This window comes from Neoarius graeffei, chromosome 1, assembly GCF_027579695.1.
Source record: "Neoarius graeffei isolate fNeoGra1 chromosome 1, fNeoGra1.pri, whole genome shotgun sequence".
NCBI lineage: Eukaryota > Metazoa > Chordata > Actinopteri > Siluriformes > Ariidae > Neoarius > Neoarius graeffei.
Genome location: NC_083569.1, coordinates 81393331 through 81419866, shown reverse-complemented (window position 1 = coordinate 81419866; position 26536 = coordinate 81393331). Strand labels below are relative to the sequence as shown.

At 40.9% G+C, this 26536-nt stretch overlaps 1 protein-coding gene across 2 annotated transcripts; it reads right to left on the bottom strand.

The window, feature by feature from the left end:
* Positions 1–769: 769 nt before the first annotated feature.
* Positions 770–25733, bottom strand: haus3 (HAUS augmin-like complex, subunit 3). Of its 2 annotated transcripts, XM_060937566.1 has the most exons (7): positions 25608–25733; positions 23543–23728; positions 22706–22822; positions 16561–17567; positions 8716–9170; positions 8267–8549; positions 770–2033 (listed from the first exon to the last, which is right to left on the bottom strand). In XM_060937566.1, exons 4-7 carry the CDS (start codon positions 17518–17520, stop codon positions 1818–1820), a joined length of 1914 nt encoding a protein of 637 aa, XP_060793549.1. In that variant the 5' UTR covers positions 17521–17567; positions 22706–22822; positions 23543–23728; positions 25608–25733; the 3' UTR covers positions 770–1817. The 2 variants fall into 2 exon arrangements, with proteins under 2 accessions (XP_060793549.1, XP_060793475.1); XM_060937492.1 differs by lacking the exon at positions 23543–23728.
* Between the last annotated feature and the right edge of the window lie 803 nt (positions 25734–26536).

The following is a 26536-nucleotide window of genomic DNA, read 5'->3' as shown; positions in this document are numbered from 1 at the left end:
CAAAAGTTTGGGGTCACTTTGAAATGTCCTTATTTTTGAAAGAAAAGCACTGTTCTTTTCAACGAAGATCACTTTAAACTAATCAGAAATGCACTCTATACATTGCTAATGTGGTAAATGACTATTCTAGCTGCAAATGTGTGGTTTTTGGTGCAATATCTCCATAGGTGTATAGAGGCCCATTTCCAGCAACTCTCACTCCAGTGTTCTAATGGTACAATGTGTTTGCTCATTGCCTCAGAAGGCTAATGGATGATTAGAAAACCCTTGTACAATCATGTTAGCACAGCTGAAAACAGTTGAGCTCTTTAGAGAAGCTATAAAACTGACCTTCCTTTGAGCAGATTGAGTTTCTGGAGCATCACATTTGTGGGCTCGATTAAATGCTCAAAATGGCCAGAAAAATGTCTTGACTATATTTTCTATTCATTTTACAACTTATGGTGGGAAATAAAAGTGTGACTTTTCATGGAAAACACTAAATTGTCTGGGTGACCCCAAACTTTTGAACGGTAGTGTATATCTGATATACCACAAAAAAGCCAGCCAATATTATTTAAATATTCCTTTCACAGAACACGAAGAACTCAATATTCTAAAAAAAAAAAAAAAATCCTCTAGACTTTAGGGACACAGTATTTCTAATCCCATCAGTTGGAAGCCAAAAGATCCAGTAGACATCCTTACCTCATGTTTTGTAGGGCAGATTTGAATTTTATTCGTGACCAAGGCATCATCATGAATTAATTAAAAAACATAGTGTGGGTCAATTTAGGAAGTTTGGGATATTTTATTGCCAGGTGCATTATTTCACAAGCTTCCCATTCAGTTGTCACAAAATCACTGTTTATATACAAAACTTTAATTCCAAAAGTACATTTCTTTCCAGTATCCGATATGTTTTCTCCTATACCCGCGCCACAAATATTGCTGCCATCAACCCGATATGGATACTGGGTATGGGATTGGTATGCTTTCCAATACCAATTATACAGAAAAAGCACAGATATTTATTCGTCTCTAAACCTGACTCACTCTGTGGCGCCCTGTCTATCCTGCCTGCATACTGAGCTCTCAGTGCAGCCATGACCCTCTGGGCAGCTGCAGATAGAGGACCTGCAGTCAGCCTGCTACAGGGGCGGCACTCCATCTCACCTACTCCTCCGTCCTTCCTTCCTTCCTAACTGTCCTAAAAACAAAACAGACAAGAAGACTGCTCAGTTAGAGTAGGCCTCCAGACTGTAAGCTTGGAAAAAGAGAAGCCGATCAGGGTTTCACTGGCAAACGTTTTTAAAATTTGAGACATCAAATAAGGAAGTTATCCTGTACGTTTCTAAAAAAAAATAATAAAAAGACAAAACGTTTTCAAACATTCCCAGATTCACATACTTCAACCAATGTGCATTTAAGCTCAGAGCAAATTTCAGTTTTTCACTTTTTTTTTTTTTTTTAAATACAGTTTAATTAAGCGTATAAGATAACTGGAAGTTAGATCACCACATCAAACACACAATTACAAACATGAAGCACACATACATTTTTATTAACAAAGGTTCCTTAGTTAAGCGTCTACTTTTCTAAAATTACATGTACAAAAGCAGTTACTTTCTACAAGCATATACATCTTTGACACTTGTGTAGTGCTACAGTCAAAGATGTAAAAGGTGGTAGTCCAGAATCCAGAAAAGGCACAAGATGTAGTTTTTACACAATTCATGATCTCTCAAAAAAAGGGAGTCAAACTGCATCACATGTCCCTGGACTTCAGCTTCCGCGCTCCTCTCCTGTAGGTTCAGAGGTACAATCGGTTCCTCAGCCTACTGAACACCAGCCCTGGCCTCCATCTCACCTACAACCTTGCTCAGTAGCGTGGGGTCCAGGTGAAAGTAGACATACAGTTCTCTCTCTCGCTTGAGGATGGGGCTCTGCTCTAGTCTCGCCCTTTTGGTTCTCAAGTCTCCTACAATGTCCTGTAAAAGCTTGTACAGATTCTTCTGCTTCTCTTCCAGCTCATTCAGAACAACAGACATCTCCTATATACAAAAAGAATTGAAAGAACAGATTTCTTTTAAATATTGAGCACTATGGAGAAGATAGCTGCACATGCTAGAACATAGGGCTGCACGATTATGGAAAAAATGATAATCACGATTATCCTGATCAAAATTGTAATCACGATTATTAATCACAATTATTCTTGATGTTAGGGAAATCACTTAATTTTTTTCACTATATTCAAACAAACAATATGAACAGCTTTCAGTGCAGAATGAAATTTATCCAAGAAATTACCAAAGGATGAAGGAACTGAAAACTCAATTGCAACAATTACATAGCATTATACTGAGGCCTACAAGTTTTTAGCTAGAAAGACCAGCCTATCAACATGCTCTGGCTTTAAACATGAGCGAAGGCAGGTCACAACATTGCCTCCAGTGCTAAATAGTCTGTTGTTCCGACATAATTAGCTTTTCTCTCTCACCTCAATCTGCTACCTACTCTCACGCCATCACCCCTTGAAGAAGATACCGCTGCACTGAAGCTCTGCGCACTTGGCCAGTGTTGCCAGATGCTGCTGACGTTTTCCAGCCCAAAATATGTTCAAAACCCGCCAAAATGCACTTTGGCTTGCTTGCTTATTTAGGCGGAGTAATGAAACCTTACATGCGTCGGTTCGCCCCCTAATGGTTTGGCGGAGTACTGGTCAAAAAGTGCTTAAATCAGATATGCAGCAGAGCTCGCATTTTAAATGGAAATAAATCGCGATTTTCATTTAATTTAATCGTGGCAGCCAAAATCGTGATTTTCGATTAAATTCGATTAATTGTGCAGCCCTACTAGAACATAACTATGGCATAGTGAGACTCTCTTACTGTAGAACAACCTGTTAACATTAAATTGCAGTACTTTAAGGGCCCGGTCCCACAACACTGACAACTATAACTCCAACTCTGACCATCCCTGTGCTTGAATTTAGTTCCAGTCTGGAGCAGTTACACCACAACTATAATCCCGACTATATCATCACTTGGTGCTGCCACTCAGGGAAATAAATGCATGCAAATTAGGAACAGTCATGGAAGTTTTTTCCAAGTAGTAGCATATTATTCCAGGTCGTACTGTACAGCTTGGACTTCAAAACAACCCATAAAAAGGATACAAAATCCGGAGTGGTTACGGATTTTAAGATGGATTAGTCATGGAGAATCCTGCCAAGTTTTGTGAAATTCCTCTAAAAATTGCAAGAGGAGTTGATTTCAGAAGGCGAGTACCCTTCCTGGGACGGACAGAGATCGCCACAACATAATACCCCTTTGGGCCTTTTGGCCAGCGGGGGATAAAAACTTTTTGCCAAATTACATGAAATTCCTCCAAAAATTGAGAGGGAAATTGATTTGAGAGAGCAAGCACACCTTGATGAAATAGCCAAAGTTTGTTAACAATCAAGGGCATAACTCTGGTAAAATCTGCCCAAATTAAATGAAATTTCAACATGCGTGTAACTGTCATAAAGCCTTCCGCCAAGTTTGGTGAAATTCCTCCATAAATTGTGAGAGGAGTTGACTTCAGAAGAACGTCCACTCTCATGAAACTGTCAGTTATTTAATCAAAGGTCAAAAGAAATTAAAATCGCAATATGCGCATTACTGCCATATAACAAGGCCTTTTGCCCAACTTCAAGAAATTCATTCAAAAATTGTGAGAGGAGTTGATGTCAGAAGGAAAACACCCCTTCATGAAGTTGTCAGATTATCATTTTGTTAATCAAGGGCTGTAACTCTGGTAAAATGTGACTGAATTTAACAAAATTGCAATATGCGTATTAACAACATAAAGAATCCTGCCAAGTTTCGTGAAATTCCTCCAAAAATTGAGAGACAAGTTGGTTTCAGAAGGTGAGCACCCTTCTCGGGACGGACGGATGGGAATCGGCACGACATAATCCACCTTCGGGCCCTTCAGCAGGGGATTAAAATGAAGTCTAAAACAATTAAATGTTTGGACTGCTTAAGTTCATAATTAAAATATACCTTACCTGCATTTATAGGTTTACTTTATTAATTTACTATTGATATTTCACAGAAAGTCACATATCTGTGAATAAAAGCTCCGTGCTTTGTATTATATTTTTTATTTTCTGTGAATCCGTATTCCGTGACTTCGCGATGCAGCAAGGATGTACAAAGATGCCCGGGGAAAAATAGCACGTGCTCAGACAACGCCACATCACATGTAAACTAGGGTTGGGCGGTATTACGGTAAGAAGGTATCCCGAGGTATCCAAAAGTACCAACGGTATCGGTCTCATTACCGTCATTTAAAAAAAATATATAATATCTAAATAAATATGGAGTACATGAGGTCATAATATAAAATAATAAATTGAAGATCGTCCCGAATAACTGTGTGATCGTATTTTCACTAATTCTATCAATTTCCTAAAGAAGTTCTCATCGCGTGCAGGGTTGTTTATGTCGTTACCATGGCAACCCTGCGTGACATTTTGGAGTCTGACAGATGAAGGAAGAGTTGCGTGATGCTTTGAAATATCTCTTAATGCTAGTGTTGCCACACGTCCAGGTTTTTCCGGGATTGTCCCGGTTTTTTGTGGAAAATGGAAAATGTCCAGGAAAATGGAATAACCTTCCCGGGACACGTTTTGTCCCGGTTTTTTACTTCCTCACATTATCCCCATTGAAATAAACACAAATCATTAATGTTTCTCGCAGCCACTTAACATATTAATAGTTTTCACGTAAGCGGGCATATTGTAGGCAGCTACTTGTGTGGCCTCACCGAATGTTTGCGCACGCAGCCAGTCGCCATTGCTAGGTGATCGTGGTCAATACAACGGCGGCCGCGCGAAATCAAAGATACTGGAATACCGTAATACCAAACAATAGGTGAGAGTTCCCTTGGTCGGTGCGCGAGTAGGCTGGCTGTCTACTTCCTATGTTCTGATTCTGATAAAGGCTGGTTCTAAAGCCTGGGCCAATTTCATCAATAAATGAATCATTAAATAAATCATTAAATATATCAAAAAAGAATGCCTGAACACTGGCGTGAGAAATGAATAAATCAGTTCCCAATAACATAGCACCTCTCTCTTGTGATTAAAACAAAGGATTAGGGCTATTTGGTATGATACGGTAGTCTAACTTTTAAAGTTCAGTTCTCCAGAGAAAAGGCTAAAACAACAACGAAGCAGACTGAGAGAAATTATATTGATTATATTTGTATTATTTTGATTTGGAAACGGAATGGGAGGAGAGACTCTTCAGGGGGCTGTTAGCCTACTATTAAATATTTGTTTAAAAAAAAAATTGGCGTCCAAATAAGATCATTCCTATATGAACTTATTTTTTGTAATAATATTTGTGGTAGTGCCCATTTAAGGGTTAAGAAGACAAAATGAATTTTAACTAAACGCCTAACTGCACCAGTTGAACTGTTTTATTTTTAAACGTGAACATTCACATAAGGCATAAGGCATCGTAGATGTGCGTGTCCGCAGCCCTCAACCCCCGCGCTCGTACGTGCGCGCAGGCGCGACCGCCGACCGATGTGTCCCGGTTTTTTACAACTCAGATGTGGCAACCCTACTTAATGCACAAAATTCGCTTTGCTGCTTAATCCATACCACAGTGCACACAATTCGCTATGCTGCTTTTAAATAGTACATTTGAGGCATAGGCGCACGTTACACAGTAGGCCGAAACAAAATATTATTTTTTTTCTCGGTAATACCGTATACCCCGGGAAAACACAGAGACGGTTTAAAGGTATCAAAATTTGGATACCGCCCAACCCTAATGTAAACAATTAGCTGATTGGTCAGATGTTTTATTGGATCAGGTCCAGGCCTGGGAAAAAAAAAAAAAAAAAACACTCCAGAAGCCAACCTCACTGATACGGATAAACCCAGGCCTGGACTATGGACCCTTTTCACGTGACGTCACGACAAACGCGGCCGCCATTTTGGACATGTACTACCAGTAGTTTACCACAGCCAGCATTGAGGAACGGCAGCAAAGAAAGTGTTTATTTTCAGCAAGACTTCCATCATGCCACTATATTGTTGTGCACCTGGATGTAGTAACCATCAACAAACAAGGCAAGGTTTATCATTTTATCGGATCCCGACGGAGAAGATGGATAGCGGCCATTAACAGATTGGCAGCCCTCGGCATACCAGCGCTTGTGTAGTGACCACTTTGTTGGAGGCAAGATGAATAAAATTAGCCAGAAAAGGCATTACATTGCTGTTAACATTCTGTGGCGGCGAGTGTGTAACCAAATAGGCTAAAATAACCCATTGTAACCTCTTTGTTCTTCTGTAGTAGCTATTAGCTAACGACATTAGCTGGCGTTGTGTTCCTTTGCTGTTGGTAGACTGTAGGACAGATCAGAGGCAGTGTCCTACAAACAGCGCTTAATTTGAGGGGGAGCAAGCCGGAGCGCACTCCGGAACCTCGGGCGTTGGCTCCGGCAGCTGTTTACACTGGATCCAGTGATCCGACACCTCTTTTGACTATTGGCCCTTTTCCACTACCCTTTTTCAGCTCACTTCAGCCCGACACGGCTCGCGTTTCGACTACCAAAAACCAGCACGACTCAGCTCGCTTCAGCCCTGCTTAGCCCCTAAAACTCGCACGGTTTTGGAGTGGGGCTGAAGCGAGCCAAAGAGAGCCGAGTGAGGCTGGGGGCGTGAGCAGACACTCCCCTGTGCACTGATTGGTGAGGAGGAGTGTCCTCACACGCCCACACACGCCCCGCGAGCGCGCTGGGATCTGTAAACACCGTAAACCCGGAAGAAGGAGAATTACGAATTACGAGAATTTCTGAAGCCTTATGCGCCTCGCCTCATCTATACGCTCTTGCCAGTATCTGTCCGCGTTGTCGGTGACAACAAGCCACAGCACCAAGACCAGCAACACTAACGACTCCATGTTTATTGTTTACTCTCCGGGTCGTGAGACTACCGCTTAAAAGCTCACTGATGTCACTGTTTGCGCTGCTTAACGACATCACCTGACGTCCACCCACTTTTGCTAACTCCACCCAATGTGTCCACCCACTTCCAGCCAGCACGGTTCAGCGCGGTTGTAGTCGAAATGCAACTCCAACAGCCCCGCTCAGCTCGACTCAGCCCAACTCAGCACGGCACGGCTCAGCCCGACTCAGCACGGCACGGCTCAGCCGCGTTTGTAGTGGAAAAGCGGCATATGTAACAAAAAAAAAAACCCCAAATAATTAAATAAAAAAATGCAAGTTTATTTAGTGTTAATGTCTGATTTTGATATCTGTCTTGTTGGTGATTTCTCTCATGAAACGACATCCACAAAATATCTGCAGATGAACTTAATTTGCAGTGTTATTACAAAACATGCCCAGAAGCGCAGCGCCGCGCCCCCCTCCCCCCCTCTTTTTTTCCGCACCGGAGCCGCTCATCCTCTGCGCTCCGGGACCTCCCACTTTACAAATTAAGCACTGCCTACAAATAAGTGTTCAAAACAAGAGGAACATGTATTTGTCTCTTAAATCCAGGCCGTTCCCTGTAATCTCTAACAACGGTTGGAGAAAGTAATGGCAAATAGTGAGTGCACAAACCATAGAAGGTAAACTGTACACAGCGCCAGGGCAGTGTGATGGTAAACGTCGCTCTCTAAGCCTGCTAACCTCAATTTTTGAAAATACCTCTCCCTCTGCTCGCCCTGTAAATGCTCTACGTCGCTGGATAGCGAAGGTGTTTTCTGCATCTCGCTCCTTTTTCTTGTATGTTCTCCGTTTGTCGCCTTCCTCGCATTCAAACCGATTCGAGCCGAAGTCTGCTACATGTCCAAAATGGTGGTCGCGTTTACGAAGGTCACGTGACTGAAAAGGGTCTACAGGTACTGACCACATCAACTGCAGAGGACGGATTTATTTATAGTTATTGTGGGACCAGGCCTTTATACTTCCTTAGTTTCCTTCATTTAAGAAAAAAAAAAAAAAAAGACATTATATAATGAAGCTATAATTAAATGTGTGCAAAATAATTTATCTTGACATCACAGCTGGGAAAATAGATGCAGACACTGAAGTAAAAAAAAAAACTTCACCCAAAGAATTTAGTGGGAGAGGCAAACCCCAAAAACGTGAAAGCACCGAAAGCCATGCAAACCGCCATCAGATAAGAATCAAAATCATCTCACGCTGCCTATGAGCTCTCAGAATGAAGAACAGCGGCGAGGATGGGGAACAGAAAGGTGTGAGGAAGACGTACCTGTGCATTAGGGCAGAGCTCCCGAGCAGGTGTGGCTATAGCACGTACCTGCGGCCTCAGGAGCGGCTGCACGATATCCGAATAAGCCGAGCGCTCCAGAGCGTCACGGTCATGCTCTAAACGCACGCAGCTGTAGCCCTGCTCTTGAGCTGCCCTTTCCAGAGCGTCGTGAACAGACACGAGCTCTTTCTGCAAGCTCGATGCTTCAGCTTCCAACCTCCCGTACGTCAGGAGGGGATCCTTACACTCCGAGGGCTTGCCCAGCTCCAGCATCTGCAGCAGCCTGAGATGCACAGAAAACAGACCCACATAGGCGTAATTATATAAATCAAAACGATACATAGTGAAGGTGAGAGTTAACATTAGCTGTCCAGTCCAAAAGGAATATGTTTAATCAACAGAACGACACTGAGCAAAAGCAATTTCTGCATTTATCCGTTCCTCCTCACCTGCTAAAGGCTACATCTTTCGAGCTGATGACCTGCAGTTTGGCGTTAGACCCTAGGCACGGGGTCTGTGTTAGTTCAGGCTGGGTCAATATGTTCCCTCTCTGATCTGCACTCTGGGACGCACCCTCCAGCCTGCGGATGACCTCACCCAGCTGAGTCACCGTCCTTTTCCCCCTCATGAGCTCGGTGTCCTGCGCCAGCCGCAGCACCTCAAACGACGCCTTCTGCCGGAGGAGCTGGTCCCTGACCTCGGTCTGCCTGGCTGTGTAATAGTTCTGCCTGGCGATCTGAAGTGCCAGGTCACCGCGCACCACAGGCACGTTCAGCAGGCGAGCACTGTCACGCAGAGCAGAACGGACAGGCTCTCGCATCAGGGCATCGATGTCCGACTGAACAGACAGAAGTTCTGAGTGCAGAGCAGGCTCACGCCAGGACGCCTGTAGAGAACCCACTGGCTAGAAAGGGGGAGAGAAAGAAAGGAACGATGTTAACCCTCTGGGGTCGAGAGCTTCGCCGGCAAAGTGCAGCAGGTTTAGAACGAGTAGGTCATGGATTTAAATATCTTCGAGTTTTTCATTATACAAACATGATAAACATATTGACAAACGTTACACTTTCCTGCAAACAATATATTATAGTTTTTAAATTACCCAAATTATATGAAACATAAAACTTGTCCTCTTACTCAGGTCACACCAGGGTCGGAGTGCTGAGCTCTCACTTACACGTTCATAAAAGACTATTCACATGGTAACGACACGACAATCACTTTCACGCTTTCGGTTTCAATTGGTTTCTCCTTCACGGTGGGCGCGCCCACTGTAAACAGGACAAAACCAGTCATAGTTCAGGCAATTTGGAGGTAAAGCTTGTTGCGAGATGGCACGAGGATTTGGTGTGCTTCGGATGATTCAGGACAGCGATTCAATTCATGATTCAGTTCAATCTTGAGAATTGTGATACTGATTGAGCGGTGCCTTTTTTTTTTTTAAACTTCGACTCAATCCAGCCAAAGATCAACTCGAGTAAGTGTAAATATTTCTTCTATTTATTATGACCGTATCAGCTGATATGCATGCACTGTAGTGCACACACAGGAAAATGACTGAGCAATTTTTCCAGAGTTAAAGTATTTTCCTCAAAAATAGTTAATTTCGTTCGATTTCGAGATTAGAGTGTAAAATTGGGAGCTGGAGCAAAATGACCGTAGTTGTGTAACAGAGTTGGTTGTGGCTCTGAACTGAGTAAAATAGTACAAGAGCAGGGATCCCAGACGTCCGCTATTTAGCGGAATTCCACTATTTTTCTAGCCAAAGTGGTGGTGTTTTTTTTTTTTTTAAATCTCTTGTATATCCGTTAAAAATGTTTAAGTAAAATGACCAGCAGAATACGTTCTGATTTGGTTTGCTTGTTTAGCGATGTTTTTGTCAGCTTCGTTTGTTCTCGTTGACATTCGGGAACACTCGGAAGTTAAATTGATGTAAATACCGCCAGACTGTACGCGATAGAACGAGAAAACAATATGGCTGCGCCCATTTGATAGAAAATGTGTTTTAACTTCGTTCGTGCTTTTGTTTCTAATGCGTTGAACTTAATTCAATATGCAGGGCTGTGAAATTTCCACGGATTCTGTCGCGAAAAATATCTTCACAAAACGTCTATTTTTGCATTAAAAATCATGGGGGGGGGGGGGGGGGGGGTGTCTAGTCGGTTTTAATCGCCTTGCACGAGACCGGCGGCTCAATACAGCCGGACTCGCGGAGTTTTATGCCAGCTGAGCGTGGAACACGTCTTGACTGCGAATGACAGAGCTAAAAATAGCTATTGCGTGACCTGGCACCGCGTACGTGAATTCTGTACTTACAGGGTGCAAGATCAGACATAGATAAGATGCCATCAAAAAGGAAAGCTAAGGAGGTGTTTGAGAGAGATGCAAAGAGGGCTAGAAAAGAACACACAGACAGACTGAAGGAAAAGATGAAAAAGAACAAGTTTGCAAAACTGAAAGAGATGGTGTTAAAGAAAAGAAAATGAAAAGACTTTCATTAGATGCTGTTTGACAGACTATGAACATTTTGTAAATAGCTTTAATAGAGGAATGCAAATACTATAGAACTAATAACTAATAGCCTTACTGAAAGATGAATTGAAAGAAATAGCTGGGAGTGATGCAAAGAGGAATAGAAGGAGCCAGAAGTAAAAGAAAAGATGTAAATAATATATTAGATAAGAAACATTAGTTTTTTTTAAACTTTTGCTCTGTAGACAAGAGACATTGTGACAGATTCTTGGAAAAAGCCAGGACATAATACAAGAATTAAGTGTAATTTGGAAGACAACAGGTATCTCTCACTTAAATATTGAGCATGATTTTTCACAAAGTCATTTTGAAAGGCCCATCAAAGTTTTCTTTTATTAACATTTCTTTAAATTGTTATTTACACATTTTTTTACTTTTATTTTCATTAAGAGATAAAATACATAGGCACTTATTAGATATTTCAAGGTATTTTACAAGGATCTTTCATTTTAAAAGAGAAAACTGTTGATAGGTATTTTATATGGCAAAATGAAGACCAAGACTAGTCAAATATTTACTTGTTGAGATCAATTTTTTACTTGCAGGAAATGCTCAGAATACACCATATAACACCTAAAATGGCTTGGTGTCTGGGGCCCCTTCATCTAATTTTTATAAATAATTTTTTTTTGCCACTTATGTCATTGATTACAAAATATGGCATCAAATAGATACACTGTTAAATTCTGTTGCTTTTCTATGTTAAATCTATGTAAAAAATGTGTTCTGTAGCATCTTTAAATGTTAAAATCTCAACAGCTTCAGGGGGCTTGCAGCGCCCTTGACCCCTGCTGATAGTTTCTTACATTCCTCTATTTTTTTCAATTACTGCTGGGATCCCTGCAAGAGGTAATTTCAAGACACTGAATAGAGTCAAATCTCAAAATAAAGTCAAATACCAGATAAATGAAGCTGTTGTAAAAAGCAGTTTTAAAATAGCATTGAAATGTTTGGGGGGGGGGGGGGGGAATGACCTTACTCATTGGGACTTGACTTGATGGGATTAAGAGTTGGCAGTGGGAGGGGTTTTCACTCTTCTCATGAAATGGAATTTTTTACTCCTCATTGAATCCCCCTCCCACTGCCAGCCCTTTATCCCAAAACAATAAGACATACATTTTTTTGATGGCCAGTTAATTGTCCAAATCAGTTAAGCAGATTTAAGTTTGTGCTTGATACATTCCTAAGACTGAACAGAATCACCTCAAGTGACCAAAACAGTTTGTCACAGTGGGTAAGGTCATGTTTTGTTTTTCCACACATTCCAACACAGTTCTAAACCTGCTTTTTACAACATCTTCATTTATCTGATATTTTTTATAAAAGTACAATCATGACATACTACATGATTACATACTACAACTTTGTTGCCTGGTGCGAACTGAACCACCTGCGCATCAACGCCAGCAAGACAAAGGTGGTGGTGATCGATTTCAGAAGGATGGTTTCCCAAAGTGCACCAGTGAACATCCAGGGTTTGGACATTGAGATCATGGAGGAGTACAAATACCTGGGTGTTCACCTCAACAACAAACTGGACTGGACTAACAACACAGATGTCCTGTACAAGAAGGGCCAAAGTCGTCTCCACCTCTTGAGAAGACTGAGATCTTTTGGTGTGTGCAGGACACTGCTTAGGACTTTTTGTGACTCTGTGGTGGCATCAGCGATTTTCTACGCTGTGGTCTGCTGGGGCTGTGGAAGTTCAGAGAGGGACAGGAAGAAACTTAAACTGGTCAGAAGGGCTGGCTCAGTCTTGGACTGTCCTCTGGACTCCACTGAGGTGGTGGGTGAGAGGAGGATGTTAGCCAAGCTGACCTCAATCATGGGTAACCCCTCTCACCCCTTACATGAGGCTGTGGGGGCTTTAAGCAGCTTGTTTAGTAGTAGACTGCTACACCCACGGTGTAAGAAGGAGAGATACCGCAGGTCATTCATACCTACTGCTGTCAGACTGTATAACATCCACAACTTGTAATGTAGCATCAATAACCTGTTTGCTGTTATATTTGCACTACTTCACCACTACTACCTCTGCCATCTCTCATCGATGCAATTATGTGCAATAATATAGGCCCTAAACTATTTTTGTGCATACTTTTTATATATATATATATATATATATATATATATATATATATATATATATATATATATATATATTTTTTTTTTTTTTTTTTTTGTGTATATATATATATATATTTTTTTTTTTTTTTGTGTATATTATATATATATATATATATATATATATATATATATATATATATATATACACACACACACATACATACATACACACATGCACAAAAATATACACACAAATATATATACACAAATATATATATATATATATACACAAAAAAAAAAAATATATATATATATATATATATATATATATATATATATATATACAAAAAATATATATATTTTTTGTGTATATATATTTGTGTATATATTTTTTTTGTATATATACATTTTTTTGTATATATATATATATATATATATATATATATATATATATATATATATATATACACAAAAAAAAAAAAATATATATATATATATATATATATATATATACAAAAAAATATATACACACAAATATATATACACAAATTTTTGTGTGTGTGTATATATATATATATATATATATATATATATATATATATATATATACATATATATATACATACATACATACACATACACACACAGAGTCTACCTGTAATATGCAAATTTTTCCGAGCCTCTCAATAAGGCAATTTTTCTATACTTTTTCATGGTAGATAATGCAAATAGCCCTCTGTATTTAATCCTTCATTTGTCTAATTTTTCAGTTTTATTTGTCATCTGTTTGACTTTTTCTTGCTACTGTAACACGTGAATTTCCCCGATGTGGGATGAATAAAGTGAATCTAATCTAATCTACATGGATATTCTTGTAGCTGAACTTGTGCGGAATACCAAAAAAAAAAAAATTCATATGACTTTGAAAATTCTGCTTAGATTTGTTGAAATTGACAAAATCAGAGCATCCCAAAATCATTAGAGTGCCAGAAAATACCCTCAGACCCCAGGGGGTTAAAAATAAGATATGGAAATGTATCACAGTGTAGGAAACAATGATTCTTCACTAAATAACATGCCTGTATAAATATCGGTAACACTTACCCAAGATATCAGTTTAGGTTGGGGCCTGTTAAATATTAAACTTTTTAAAAAAAGGTATTTAAATCAAACATATATGAACTATATCAACCCTCATATCAACCAGAGAAGCTGAAAATCATAAAAGCAAAGAGTAGGTTAAATCTATATCATCAAAGTAATGGTTTTAGTTTAGCTTTGGCTGGGCTCCCACCTGAACCGATCATCAGTTCACATCATCAGTTTTTCTTTGGCTAATCAGACACAAGGTACACCACCACGCTTTTCGGAGCAGTTGGGGGTTAGGTGCCTTACTGGTAACCTTTTGGTCCCAAAGCTGTTTTTCTAACCATTGGGCCATGGCTTTCCCAATAATGTGTGTTATATGGGCAGCACAGTGGTGAGCACTGTCACCTCACAGCAAGAAGGTTCCAAGTTTGAACCCCACGGCTGAAGGGGGCCTTTCTGTGCGGAGTTTGCACGTTCTCCCTGTGTCTGCATGGGTTTTCCCCCTCACAGTTCAAAGACATGCAGATTAGATCAAATACCCAGCCACTAGGGTTGTACAAGACAGTGCATACTTAGTGCTGGTCCCAAGCTCAGATTGATTGGGAAGGGTTGCGTCGGGAAGGAAAACCTATGCCCAATCAAATATGCAGAATAGATCTCCTGTGGTGACCCCTAATGAGAGCAGCCAAAAGAAGAAGAGTTCATGGTATATTAAGCTACATTTCTTAAGAAACCCAGGTTCATGTAAAAAGTCCATTCAAACTAGGGATGGCGAAAACTAAAAAAAATCTTGACCGACCACCGAGCCTCATTAGCCGGTTAAAGTCAGTTAACCTATGAGTTTAAAATTCTAGAATTGGAATTATTAGAATCTATTCTAAATCTAACCGCGAGCATCCGCACATTCAGTCCCAGTCGCTGCCCTCCACTCACATTACCTTTTCTACAGCGCCAAACATTTAGTCAAACGCGGCACTGATGTCGAGGGGTTTGTATTGGAGCGGAGGACAAATGGCTCCAGCTTAGAGACAGTTTCAGTTGGCCATGATGGCGTTGAAAATAAAGTCAAGTGCTAGAAGAAGTACATAACATTCAGTGATGGGAATAACGGCATTAAAATAAAGGCTGTTATAACGCCGGGTAATCTAATTAATTAGCTACAATCGTTATAACACCGTTACTAATATCAACACGCCATTACTGCATGGTATTGAAGTTGCTCTGAAGCCGTCACCGACTTGGCTCACAGACATAAAAGCTGCGTTTGTCACTCCCCCTCCAGACACCACTGTCGTTTCATTCTCTCCCCTTCCCTCCAAAAGTCGGCATCTGCGCCTTTAGTTTGTGTGGAGAGATCTGATCTGCAGTAACATGCATTGTTGGCTACAGACCGAAACATACTTTCAGAATGCACTGGCCAAGGCAGGACTAAACTCCATGTGCCTTCTAATAATAATTAAAAAAAAAACAGAATAGTAATTTATAAGCTAAAAAGCCTGTGTCTACACTTTTTTCTTTCGCCGAGTGGCAGCTGTGTTCAACTGGGGCGGGAGATGACTGAATGGGTGTTTCTGATTTGTCAGCTGTCTTTAACTGGGGTGGGAGGGCGGGAGATGACTGAATGGGTGTTTCTGATTTGTCAGCTGTCTTTAACTGGGGTGGGAGGGCGGGACATGACTGAATGGGTGTTTCTGATTTGTCAGCTGTCTTTAACTGGGGTGGGAGGGCGGGACATGACTGAATGGGTGTTTCTGATTTGTCAGCTGTCTTTAACTGGGGTGGGAGGGCGGGACATGACTGAATGGGTGTTTCTGATTTGTCAGCTGTCTTTAACTGGGGTGGGAGGGCGGGACATGACTGAATGGGTGTTTCTGATTTGTCAGCTGTCTTTAACTGGGGTGGGAGGGCGGGACATGACTGAATGGGTGTTTCTGATTTGTCAGCTGTCGTCCTTACAGCGCATGGCATGCCCCAAGCGTTTACAAAACACAGAATTCCAGGTTCTCCGCTCCAAAACGATTGATTTTTTTTAACCGACAACCAAAAAAACAATTAACCGGTTGACGTTGATTCAGTCAACCATCGGTAAAACGTTCATCGGTTAACATCCCTAATTCAAACCCCCTTCAAGTGGTCATGTCGGAATATTCATCAAGCTGTTCACCATGGGTACTCACAACATAGGGAGTAAAAGAAACTTCATAGTCAGGATTCAGCCACAGTCAACATGGATATGTGCCTTTTTGAAACTTATCCTTTACATCAGGGAAGCCACGGTCTAAAAGGTTAGAGTAGCAGCTTTGGGATCTAAAGGTCACCAGTTTGATTCCCTGGACCAGCAGGAATGGCTGAAGTGCCCTTGAGCAAGGCACCTAACCCCAACTGCTCCCCAGGCCGCTCTGGATATGTTGTACATCCCTCTGGATAAGAGCACCTGCTAAATGCCATTAATGTAACATCACCTCTGAGCCACCCACTTTTTAAAAAATGTGTAATTAGGACACTTGACAGGACATTTGTTGCAAATGTTTAGGAATCTGTGTTTCAATATAGTTCAAGTAAACCATGAAGTAGAATCAAAGATATCCAAACGTATATGCATAACGTACCTGTGCTTGGCTGGTGAGCTGCTCAGTGAGCCAGTTCTTCAGTGCCTGGTCTCCACACTCCTCTGCTTGCTCCTTCAGCAACTGGTGCTGTGCTACAATGTGAGCCCACTGCAGCCGGGCCATCTCCTTCCTCCTGCTCTCCACAAGCTTCTCATCATCCTCTTCCTCACTCTCGCTGCAGCAGCTCAGCTCCGTCAACTGGAAACGTCTGGAGGTTGAGGTCTCTACCATGTCCGAGATGCCCTGGAAGAACTGGCGCTGGGTGTACGAGGCCAAGGCTTTAGTGTTTTGCTCCTCCTGGTGGAGGTAGGGTTCCAGAGGAAGCTGAGACAGCAGCACTGATTGAGGAGCAGGTGGTGTGGTGGTTTCATTATTTTTTTCCACTGACAAATACTCAGTATGGAAAAAGACCGCAAGCTTCTGGGCCTCTTTCACAAGACCTTCCAAGGCAGCATTTGTGGCTGCATTTTCAACGGTGAGAGCAGAGCTGGCATCTTTCATTGCGCTACTACCTTCCTGGAGTACTCCAAGAGCTGCAGACGAGTCAGCACCCCGGCTGGCACCCAACACCTGCAGTGCTTGGAGTCGTCGCAACTTCAGCTGCTTCTCCTTCCGTAGAGCCTGAAGTTCGGCCTCCAAATCTTCCACCGAAACATCTTCCTCCTCACAAAGTGAGGACAGCGACCCACCCCCATCAGTCGGTCCACATGTTCTTAACAGATCCCCAAGTGTAACTTCATCTAAGATGGGCTTCCCAGACTCACGCAGCACCCGAAACGCCTGCACTTCAGCTGGCGTGAGGGCGTTGCTGCGATTCAGACGGTGGCAGAAAACACGCAAAAGATGCAGGTTGTCCGGTGCAGTGTCAAACAACCAATCAAACTCTGAACTTTTGAGTGCAGATGAATTTGGATAACCCAACCGTGACAGCGCCTCAATGAACCTCTCCCCATCAAGCATGATTGTTTCAAAGTGGAGCCCCCAAACAAGCTTACACTTTTTTCCCCCTGCAGTAAATTATATGAGATTAAAAAGTCAGATTTATTTAATCTATTAATCCATGAAAAAAAAAGAAAGAAAAAGCGAGAGATGCATTACAGAAAGGATAGAATCAGTAGATGTTAAATTTACAAAACATGAAACAAATGCAATAGGATGCATGGATTTTATTGAAACATCCATCTGGTGTTAACTGGCCTTTGATATAACAGCTGATTCCAAATACTGAAATGCTTTATCCAGCGTCATGACCATAAAAAGTGTTGGGAAGAAAAGCTGATGGAGAGTATAAGGGAGAAAAAAAAAAAGTGAGGTAATGCATTTTAGGAAAAATTTTACAGCTGCACCTTTTTTTTTTTTTTACTGCAATGTTCAAAAGGCTGTGGGATGACAAAATTTATGACGACACAAAAATAGCCATTATGGACATAACGAGATTATTATACAGTGGTGCTTGAAAGTGTGGACCCTTTAGAATTTTCTATATTTCTGCATAATGACCTAAAACATCATCAGATTTTCACACAAGCCCTAAAAGTAGATAAAGAGAACCCAGTTAAACAAATGAGACAAAAATATTATACTTGGTTATTTATTTATTGAGGAAAATGATCCAATATTACACATCTGTGAGTGGCAAAAGTATGTGAACCTCTAGGATGAGCAGTTAATTTGAAGGTGAAATTAGAGTCAGGTGTTTTCAATCAATGGGATGACAATCAGGTGTGAGTGGGCACCCTGTTTTATTTAAAGAACAGGGATCTATCAAAGTCTGATCTTCACAACACATGTTTGTGGAAGTGTATCATGGCACGAACAAAGGAGATTTCTGAGGACCTCAGAAAAAGCGTTGTTGATGCTCATCAGGCTGGAAAAGGTTACAAAACCATCTCTAAAGAGTTTGGACTCCACCAGTCCACAGTCAGACAGATTGTGTACAAATGGAGGAAATTCAAGACCATTGTTCCCCTCCCCAGGAGTGGTCGACCAACAAAGATCACTCCAAGAGCAAGGCGTGTAATAGTCAGCGAGGTCACAGAGGACCCCAGGGTAACTTCTAAGCAACTGAAGGCCTCTCTCACATTGGCTAATATTAATGTTCATGAGTCCACCATCAGAACACTGAACAACAATGGTGTGCATGGCAGGGTTGCAAGGAGAAAGCCACTGCTCTCCAAAAAGAACATTGCTGCTCGTCTGCAGTTTGCTAAAGATCACGTGGACAAGCCAGAAGGCTATTGGAAAAATGTTTTGTGGACGGATGAGACCAAAATAGAACTTTTTGGTTTAAATGAGAAGCGTTATGTTTGGAGAAATGAAAACACTGCATCCCAGCATAAGAACCTTATCCCATCTGTGAAACATGGTGGTGGTAGTATCATGGTTTGGGCCTGTTTTGCCGCATCTGGGCCAGGACGGCTTGCCATCATTGATGGAACAATGAATTCTGAATTATACCACTGACTTCTAAAGGAAAATGTCAGGACATCTGTCCATGAACTGAATCTCAAGAGAGGTGGGTCATGCAGCAAGACGACGACCCGAAGCACACAAGTCGTTCTACCAAAGAATGGTTAAAGAATAAAAGTTAACGTTTTGGAATGGCCAAGTCAAAGTCCTGACCTTAATCCAATCGAAATGTTGTGGAAGGACCTGAAGCGAGCAGTTCATTTGAGGAAACCCACCAACATCTCAGAGTTGAAGCTGTTCTGTACGGAGGAACGGGCTAAAATTCCTCCAAGCCGGTGTGCAGGACTGATCAACAGTTACCGCAAACGTTTAGTTGCGGTTATTGCTGCACAAGGGGATCACACCAGATACTGAAAGCGAAGGTTCACATACTTTTGCCACTCACAGATATGTAATATTGGATCATTTTCCTCAGTAAATAAATGACCAAGTATAATATTTTTGTCTCATTTGTTTAACTGGGTTCTCTTTATCTACTTTTAGGACTTGTGTGAAAATCTGATGATGTTTTAGGTCATATTTATGCAGAAATATAGAAAATTCTAAAGGGTTCACAAACTTTCAAGCACCACTGTACATGCAGACATTTTCTAATGTTAAAAACGTACTCAGTTACTTAATCATTCAAGAGCTCTCTCTCTCTCTCACACACACAAAAAAAAAGGAGGTGCAAAAGAGATGTGAATGTTAGTGTTGGTGACCAAATATACATTTAGATGATATCACCGTTGTAGGGGAAAGTGGGGCATTAGACCAAGCACGCACTTTCTAAAAAAAATTATATTAGTATAAAAGAATGTTCTCTTATACTTTTAAAGTTACAAATAATTATACAACCTCAACTCCAAAAAAGTTGGGACGCTGTGTAAACTGTAAATAAAAATAGAATGCAATAATTTACAAATCATGGAAACCCTATATTTCATTGAAAATGGTACAAAGACAACATATCAAATGTTGAAACAGTTTATTGTTGTGGTTTTTTTATTTAAACATATGCTCATTTTGAATTTGATGTCAGCAAAACATTTCAGAAAAGTTGGGACAGGGGCATGTTTACCACTATGTTGCACCACCTCTACATTTAACAATACTCTAAATGTTTGGGAGCTGAGGAGACCACTTGCTGTAGTTTTGAAAGTGAAAATGTTGTCCCATTCTTGTCTGATATACAATTTCAGTTGCTCAACAGTTCAGGGTCTCCTTTATCGTATTTAGCGCTTCATAATACGCCAGATGTTTCCAATGGGAGACAGGTCTGGACTGCAGGCAGGCCAGTTTAGCACCTGGACTCTTACTACGGAGCCATGCAGTTTTAATGTGTGTAGAAAGCGGTTTGGCATCGTCTTGCTGAGAGAAGGAAGGCCTCTGAAAAAGATTTTGTCTGGATGGCAGCATGTTGCTCTGAAACGTGTAAATATCATTCAGCATTAATGATGCCTTCCCAGATGTACAAGCTACCCATGTCATGTGCACTAATGCACCCTCATACCATCACCAGTGATTCATTTTGCTCCTAATGACTGAGTCAAACTGACTCACCACATATTAAATCAGTGAGTCAAAAATTTCCAAAGTGAGTCAAAATTACAATACACACTTTGAAAACAAAAAACAATAGTTATCACTGTTTACACTTAAATCATTTAATTCCAACATGTGAACAATTGTGTGAGCTATTCATCTAAGCAAACAATAACAATTTTCAGAATAAAAAAAAGAAAAAAGTATGGAATTAAACAGAATAGTTATTATGGCTGTTTTGACTAGAATTCAAATAAAACAAAAAAAAAAAAACTGTCAACATCTTTGGCACTTGACTTTTGTGACATCAGACAAGATTAACTTTTTCACAATTAATAATGACATTTATCATGTTTATGGTTTAGCTACTGTAACATTTCTTCACTGAGAAAATTCTTCTTTGCTTGTTTTTTTTCAAGTGATCCAGACTCATCTCAATCATGTCTGACTTAGTAAGGATGCTTGTTTTTATGTTCATCAAGTGATGTTGCTTTTCAATGGTTAGTCTGTTTCTGCCTTTAGTGAGAATCTGGTTCTGCACTTAGAAGCCCCTTTCACAGCCAGCAGTATGCACTGCAGAGGTTAAGGCAAGCTGTGCTAGCTTGATCATGTTGGGGAACTCAGGGTGGTAGAGCTGGACACATTCCCACAGCTGTCACATCCTGTCTCTTGGGTAGTTCTCAGCCTTGACTACTTGTTTTAATTCAAATGTACTGCAGTAGCGTTGTTAATGTAAACACTCCTTATCGTTGACCAATGCTACTTCCGCCTAGTGTTTCTGTTAACTCAATCTCGATTGGTCAGTCTTTTTATATCATCCAATGAAAATTTTTCTACTATTAATTCATATTTCCTAAATTTCTAAACCTTTTTACTGAATACCATAGCAAAACTTTAACTGAATTTCCCATTTGATAGGCGCTATTCATATGTTTGGTAAGTAGAAACAAATTTAGATCGATCTTTTATTACCGCAAAGAAATGCTTTGGCAAACAAATTTTATCAATTAGTACGAGAGAGCTATTTTCACTTGCTTCAAATCGAGGCTGGAAAGGATTTGCATATGCCGAAGCTTTCCAGCCAATGAAATTGCCGACACGTTGCTGACGGAATTAAACGAAGCTAAATATAGGCCCGCCAAGTAAAAAAGACTATAGTAGTGAAGCATTATAACAACAGTTCAGTCATGTTGAACGAGAAAAATATAGCGTCGTTAGGACCTTGCCACTCGGAACAACCTCGAGCTACATCCCTTCGCTCTATATCCTGAATGAAGTAACTCGAGGATGTTCCGAGTGCGACCTTGCGTCAAAAATACGCACCACAAGCAAAACATCTGCGTCATTTATTTTAAAATTGCGTAAAATATGCATGACACAGGGCAAAATGAATCACTGCATCACAGATGCTGGGTTTTGAACTGTGCACTGATGAGCCAGATGGTCCCTCTCCTCTTTAGCCTGGAGGATGTGGTGTCCATGATTTCTCAAAAGAATTTCTACTTTTGATTCGTCAGACCTCGGGACAGTTTTCCACTTCAATTTTTCACTTTCCACACAAGTTTTTCCAGTCTTTTGTTGCCCCGTCCCAATTTTTCTGAAATGTGTTGCTGACATCAAATTCAAAAAGAGCATATATTTTTCAAAAAGCAACAAAATCTCAGTTTCAACACTGGATATGTTGTCTTTGTACTATTTTCAATGAAACGCAGGGTTTCCATGATGTGCAAATCTTCACATTCTGTTTTTATTTATGGCTAAAAAGAGTGTCCCAACTTTTTTGAAATTGGGGTTGTAAATTAACTGGCTTCAAATCCAATGATAAAAGTGCAACACCTCCCCCCCCCAGTAATTTTTTTTTTTTAAACAGAGCCAATTCCCCACAGGTGCAGATAAACAAGCCCCCAGCAGAAGAGTCCAAATTTAAATTTTCTATTTCACTGGGTATAACCACCACACATTCTGATTGGCTCCTGAGTAACCTGTAATAATGTCTGACCTACCGGTGATAAATTCCATACATTTTGAATGTAGTGGGGTCGAATACACCACAGGGACTAACGCACCCCCTTTCCCCCATATGCACACTATTGGGTAGCAAGTTTGTGTTTATAGAAATCTACACAACTAACATGTCTGTAAATATTTGTACCAGAATAATGCTCGCGGAAGCTCAATTCCTCTGCTGGCACCAGGCTTCAGACGACGTCCACAATTCTCAGTACATGGAACTGTTATAATGGTTCTCCTTTTCCCGGTAATTTCCGTTCTGAAAGAGACAGGTATGAATAAAAGGGACACAGAAGGGCGAAGCGTGCCGCCTCTGCCTTCCAAAATCTCCTGTGGTGAAAGTATATCAATAAAAACCTGTGATTTGAATGACCTCAAAATACTGTTATAAAACATTAATCAACACTTTATGGTGCTTTATTATATAATAACCAATAAGTCACCTCTTTACATTTACTTAAAAGGTACTGACTGCAAAATCATCTGAATCTTTTTTTTTTTTTTGTGCATGGCATTTTCCTATGTCCTAATATCATGTGGATGAGATGTTTACATTTTGATGTCCTGAGGGCCGCTTTCCTCCGTTTTGGGACCGTTTTCTTACCTCTTGAGGTAAACAGTATGGCCTCACAGAAACAGCCATACACGAGAAGCTTTAACTAATTAACATAACTATGGAACTGAGTCACACCAAGATAGCGATGCGTGGAAAACATCATGACTCTGCATCGATTTCGGATTGTTTTGAGTCACAGGGACGTAATTTGTGGTTGACGTTCACGAATAGATCCATGAAACAAAAGACGAAAATATCTTCTGTTACTACTTTTGCATTATTGTTTCTTTCTCTATAAAATCAAAACATTAGATACTCCATACTCGCTACCGCGGAGTCGAGCCCACGCATTCAACAGCTAAAATAGCTAAGTGCTAGCTAGAATGATTTAGTTATCTGTTCAGAAAAATGACGTCATCTAACCTTGCTCTATCTTGCAGTTGCACTCACTAGGCAGGCTTTCCTTTTTTTCACTGAAGGAAGAACCGAGTCCGCCCTGTTTGCCCACGCCGACTTGTTTTGGTTAAAAGTAGGTCAGATATGTCCGATGGTGGCCATGTGAACTTGTTGCTCACTTGCTTCGGAATGGTAAAATGCAGGACACTTTATCTGGGCAAAACATTTACACACAAGATACACAGTGTGTGCAGCAGCGAAACATCTCGAAACTTCAACAGAAATAGAAAATTTTTGCCCAGAATTCAACTCTACAGTCAGAGCCTTTAATATACCCAAGTTAAAAATTTACGACAAATCTAACACTTATCAACACAGTGTCGGATGCTGAATGAATAAAGTGACAGTTGAAACTGTAGCAGTTACAGTGGTGCTTGAAAGTTAGTGAACCCTTTCGAATTTTCTATATTTCTGTATAAATATGACCTAAAACATCATCAGATTTTCACACAAGTCCTAAAAGTAGATAAAGAGAACCCAGTTAAACAAATGAGACAAAAATATTATACTTGCTCATTTGGTTATTGAGGAAAATGACCCAATATTACATATCTGTGAGTGGCAAAAGTATGTGAACCTTTGCTTTCAGTATCTGGTGTGACCCCCTTGTGCAGCAATAACTGCAACTAAATGTTTGCGGTAACTGTTGATCAGTCCTGCACACCGGCTTGGAGGAATTTGAGCCCATTCCTCCGTACAGAACAGCTTCAACTCTGGGATGTTGGTGGGTTTCCTCACATGAACTGCTCACTTCAGGTCCTTCCACGACATTTCGATTGGATTAAGGTCAGGACTTTGACTTGGCCATTCCAAAACATTCACTTTATTCTTCTTTAACCATTCTTCGGTAGAACGACTTGTGTGCTTAGGGTCGTTGTCTTGCTGCATGATCCACCTTCTCTTGAGATTCAGTTCATGGACAGATGTCCTGACATTTTCCTTTAGAATTTGCTGGTATAATTCAGAATTCATTGTTCCATCAATGATGGCAAGCCGTCCTGGCCCAGATGCAGCAAAACAGGCCCAAACCATGATACTACCACCACCATGTTTCACAGATGGGATAAAGTTCTTATGCCGGAATGCAGTGTTTTCCTTTCTCCAAACATAATGCTTCTCATTTAAACCAAAGTTCTTTTTTGGTCTCATCCATCCACAAAACATTTTTCCAATAGCCTTCTGGCTTGTCCACGTGATCTTTAGCAAACTGCAGACGAGCAGCAATGTTCTTTTTGGAGAGCAGTGGCTTTCTCCTTGCAACCCTGCCATGCACACCATTGTTGTTCAGTGTTCTCATGAACATTAGCCAATGTGAGAGAGGCCTTCAGTTGCTTAGAAGTTACCCTGGGGTCCTTTGTGACCTTGCCGACTATTACACGCCTTGCTCTTGGAGTGATCTTTGTTGGTCGACCACTCCTGGTGAGGGTAACAACGGTCTTGAATTTCCTCCATTTGTACACAATCTGTCTGACTGTGGATTGGTGGAGTCCAAACTCTTTAGAGATGGTTTTGTAACCTTTTCCAGCCTGATGAGCATCAACAACGCTTTTTCTGAGGTCCTCAGAAATCTCCTTTGTTCATGCCATGATACACTTCCACAAACATGTGTTGTGAAGATCAGACTTTGATAGATCCCTGTTCTTTAAATAAAACAGGGTGCCCACTCACACCTGATTGTCATCCCATTGATTGAAAACACCTGACTCTAATTTCACCTTCAAATTAACTGCTAATCCTAGAGGTTCACATACTTTTGCCACTCACAGATATGTAATATTGGATCATTTTCCTCAGTAAATAAATGAGCAAGTATAATATTTTTGTCTCGTTTGTTTAACCGGGTTCTCTTTATCTACTTTTAGGACTTGTGTGAAAATGTTTTAGGTCATATTTATGCAGAAATATAGAAAATTCTAAAGGGCTCACAAACTTTCACCACTGTAGCTCGAGCTGGCTAATTAGTTAGCGCGATAACGTCAAGAAAAAAATAATTAATATTAGTTCGCTAAAATATTAATTAAAAAGTTCTCACCTGCTCATAAAGCAGTAATCTGGCTGGTTTGTCTCGCGCACAGTTAGCTCTGTGGCTAATCTCTCAGGCCGATTCAAAAAACATCTAAACTGCACACACACAGCGCGCGCTTGGCTACGTCATTTGTCTTCTTCTTCTTTAAGGTTGACTGGCGGTTGGCAAACCAACTTAAAGGAGCATTACTGCCACCTACTGGGCTGGAGTGTTAAACAGGGAGATATTGGATTAAATAAAAAAAAAAACCTTATATCCTCTGGGCTAGCCCAGTTTCTTTGAGAAATCTGAGAACAAAATGATATATATTGCTAGATGCCTTACCCAAGATGTCAGGTAGATTAAAACTGCTGTGTTTCACTGTGCTTAATGACCGACAAAGGTTTCTTCTTTCTTCCTCATACTGTTTGCAGTGAAATAAAACATGCTCTACTGTTTCCAGCTCATCTCATCTCATTATCTGTAGCCGCTTTATCCTGTTCTACAGGGTCACAGGCAAGCTGGAGCCTATCCCAGCTGACTACGGGCGAAAGGCGGGGTACACCCTGGACAAGTCGCCAGGTCATCACAGGGCTGACACATAGACACAGACAACCATTCACACTCACATTCACACCTACGGTCAATTTAGAGTCACCAGTTAACCTAACCTGCATGTCTTTGGACTGTGGGGGAAACCGGAGCACCCGGAGGAAACCCACGCGGACACGGGGAGAACATGCAAACTCCACACAGAAAGGCCCTCGCCGGCCACGGGACTCGAACCCGGACCTTCTTGCTGTGAGGCGACAGTGCTAACCGCTACACTACCATGCCGCCCCTGTTTCCAGCTGGCTACAGTAATCACAGTTTCCTGTATGATGTTTACCTATTATTTTTAGTGTACCATTAAGCCCTGTATGACCAATTCTTAGACGGGTTATCATGCTCTCATC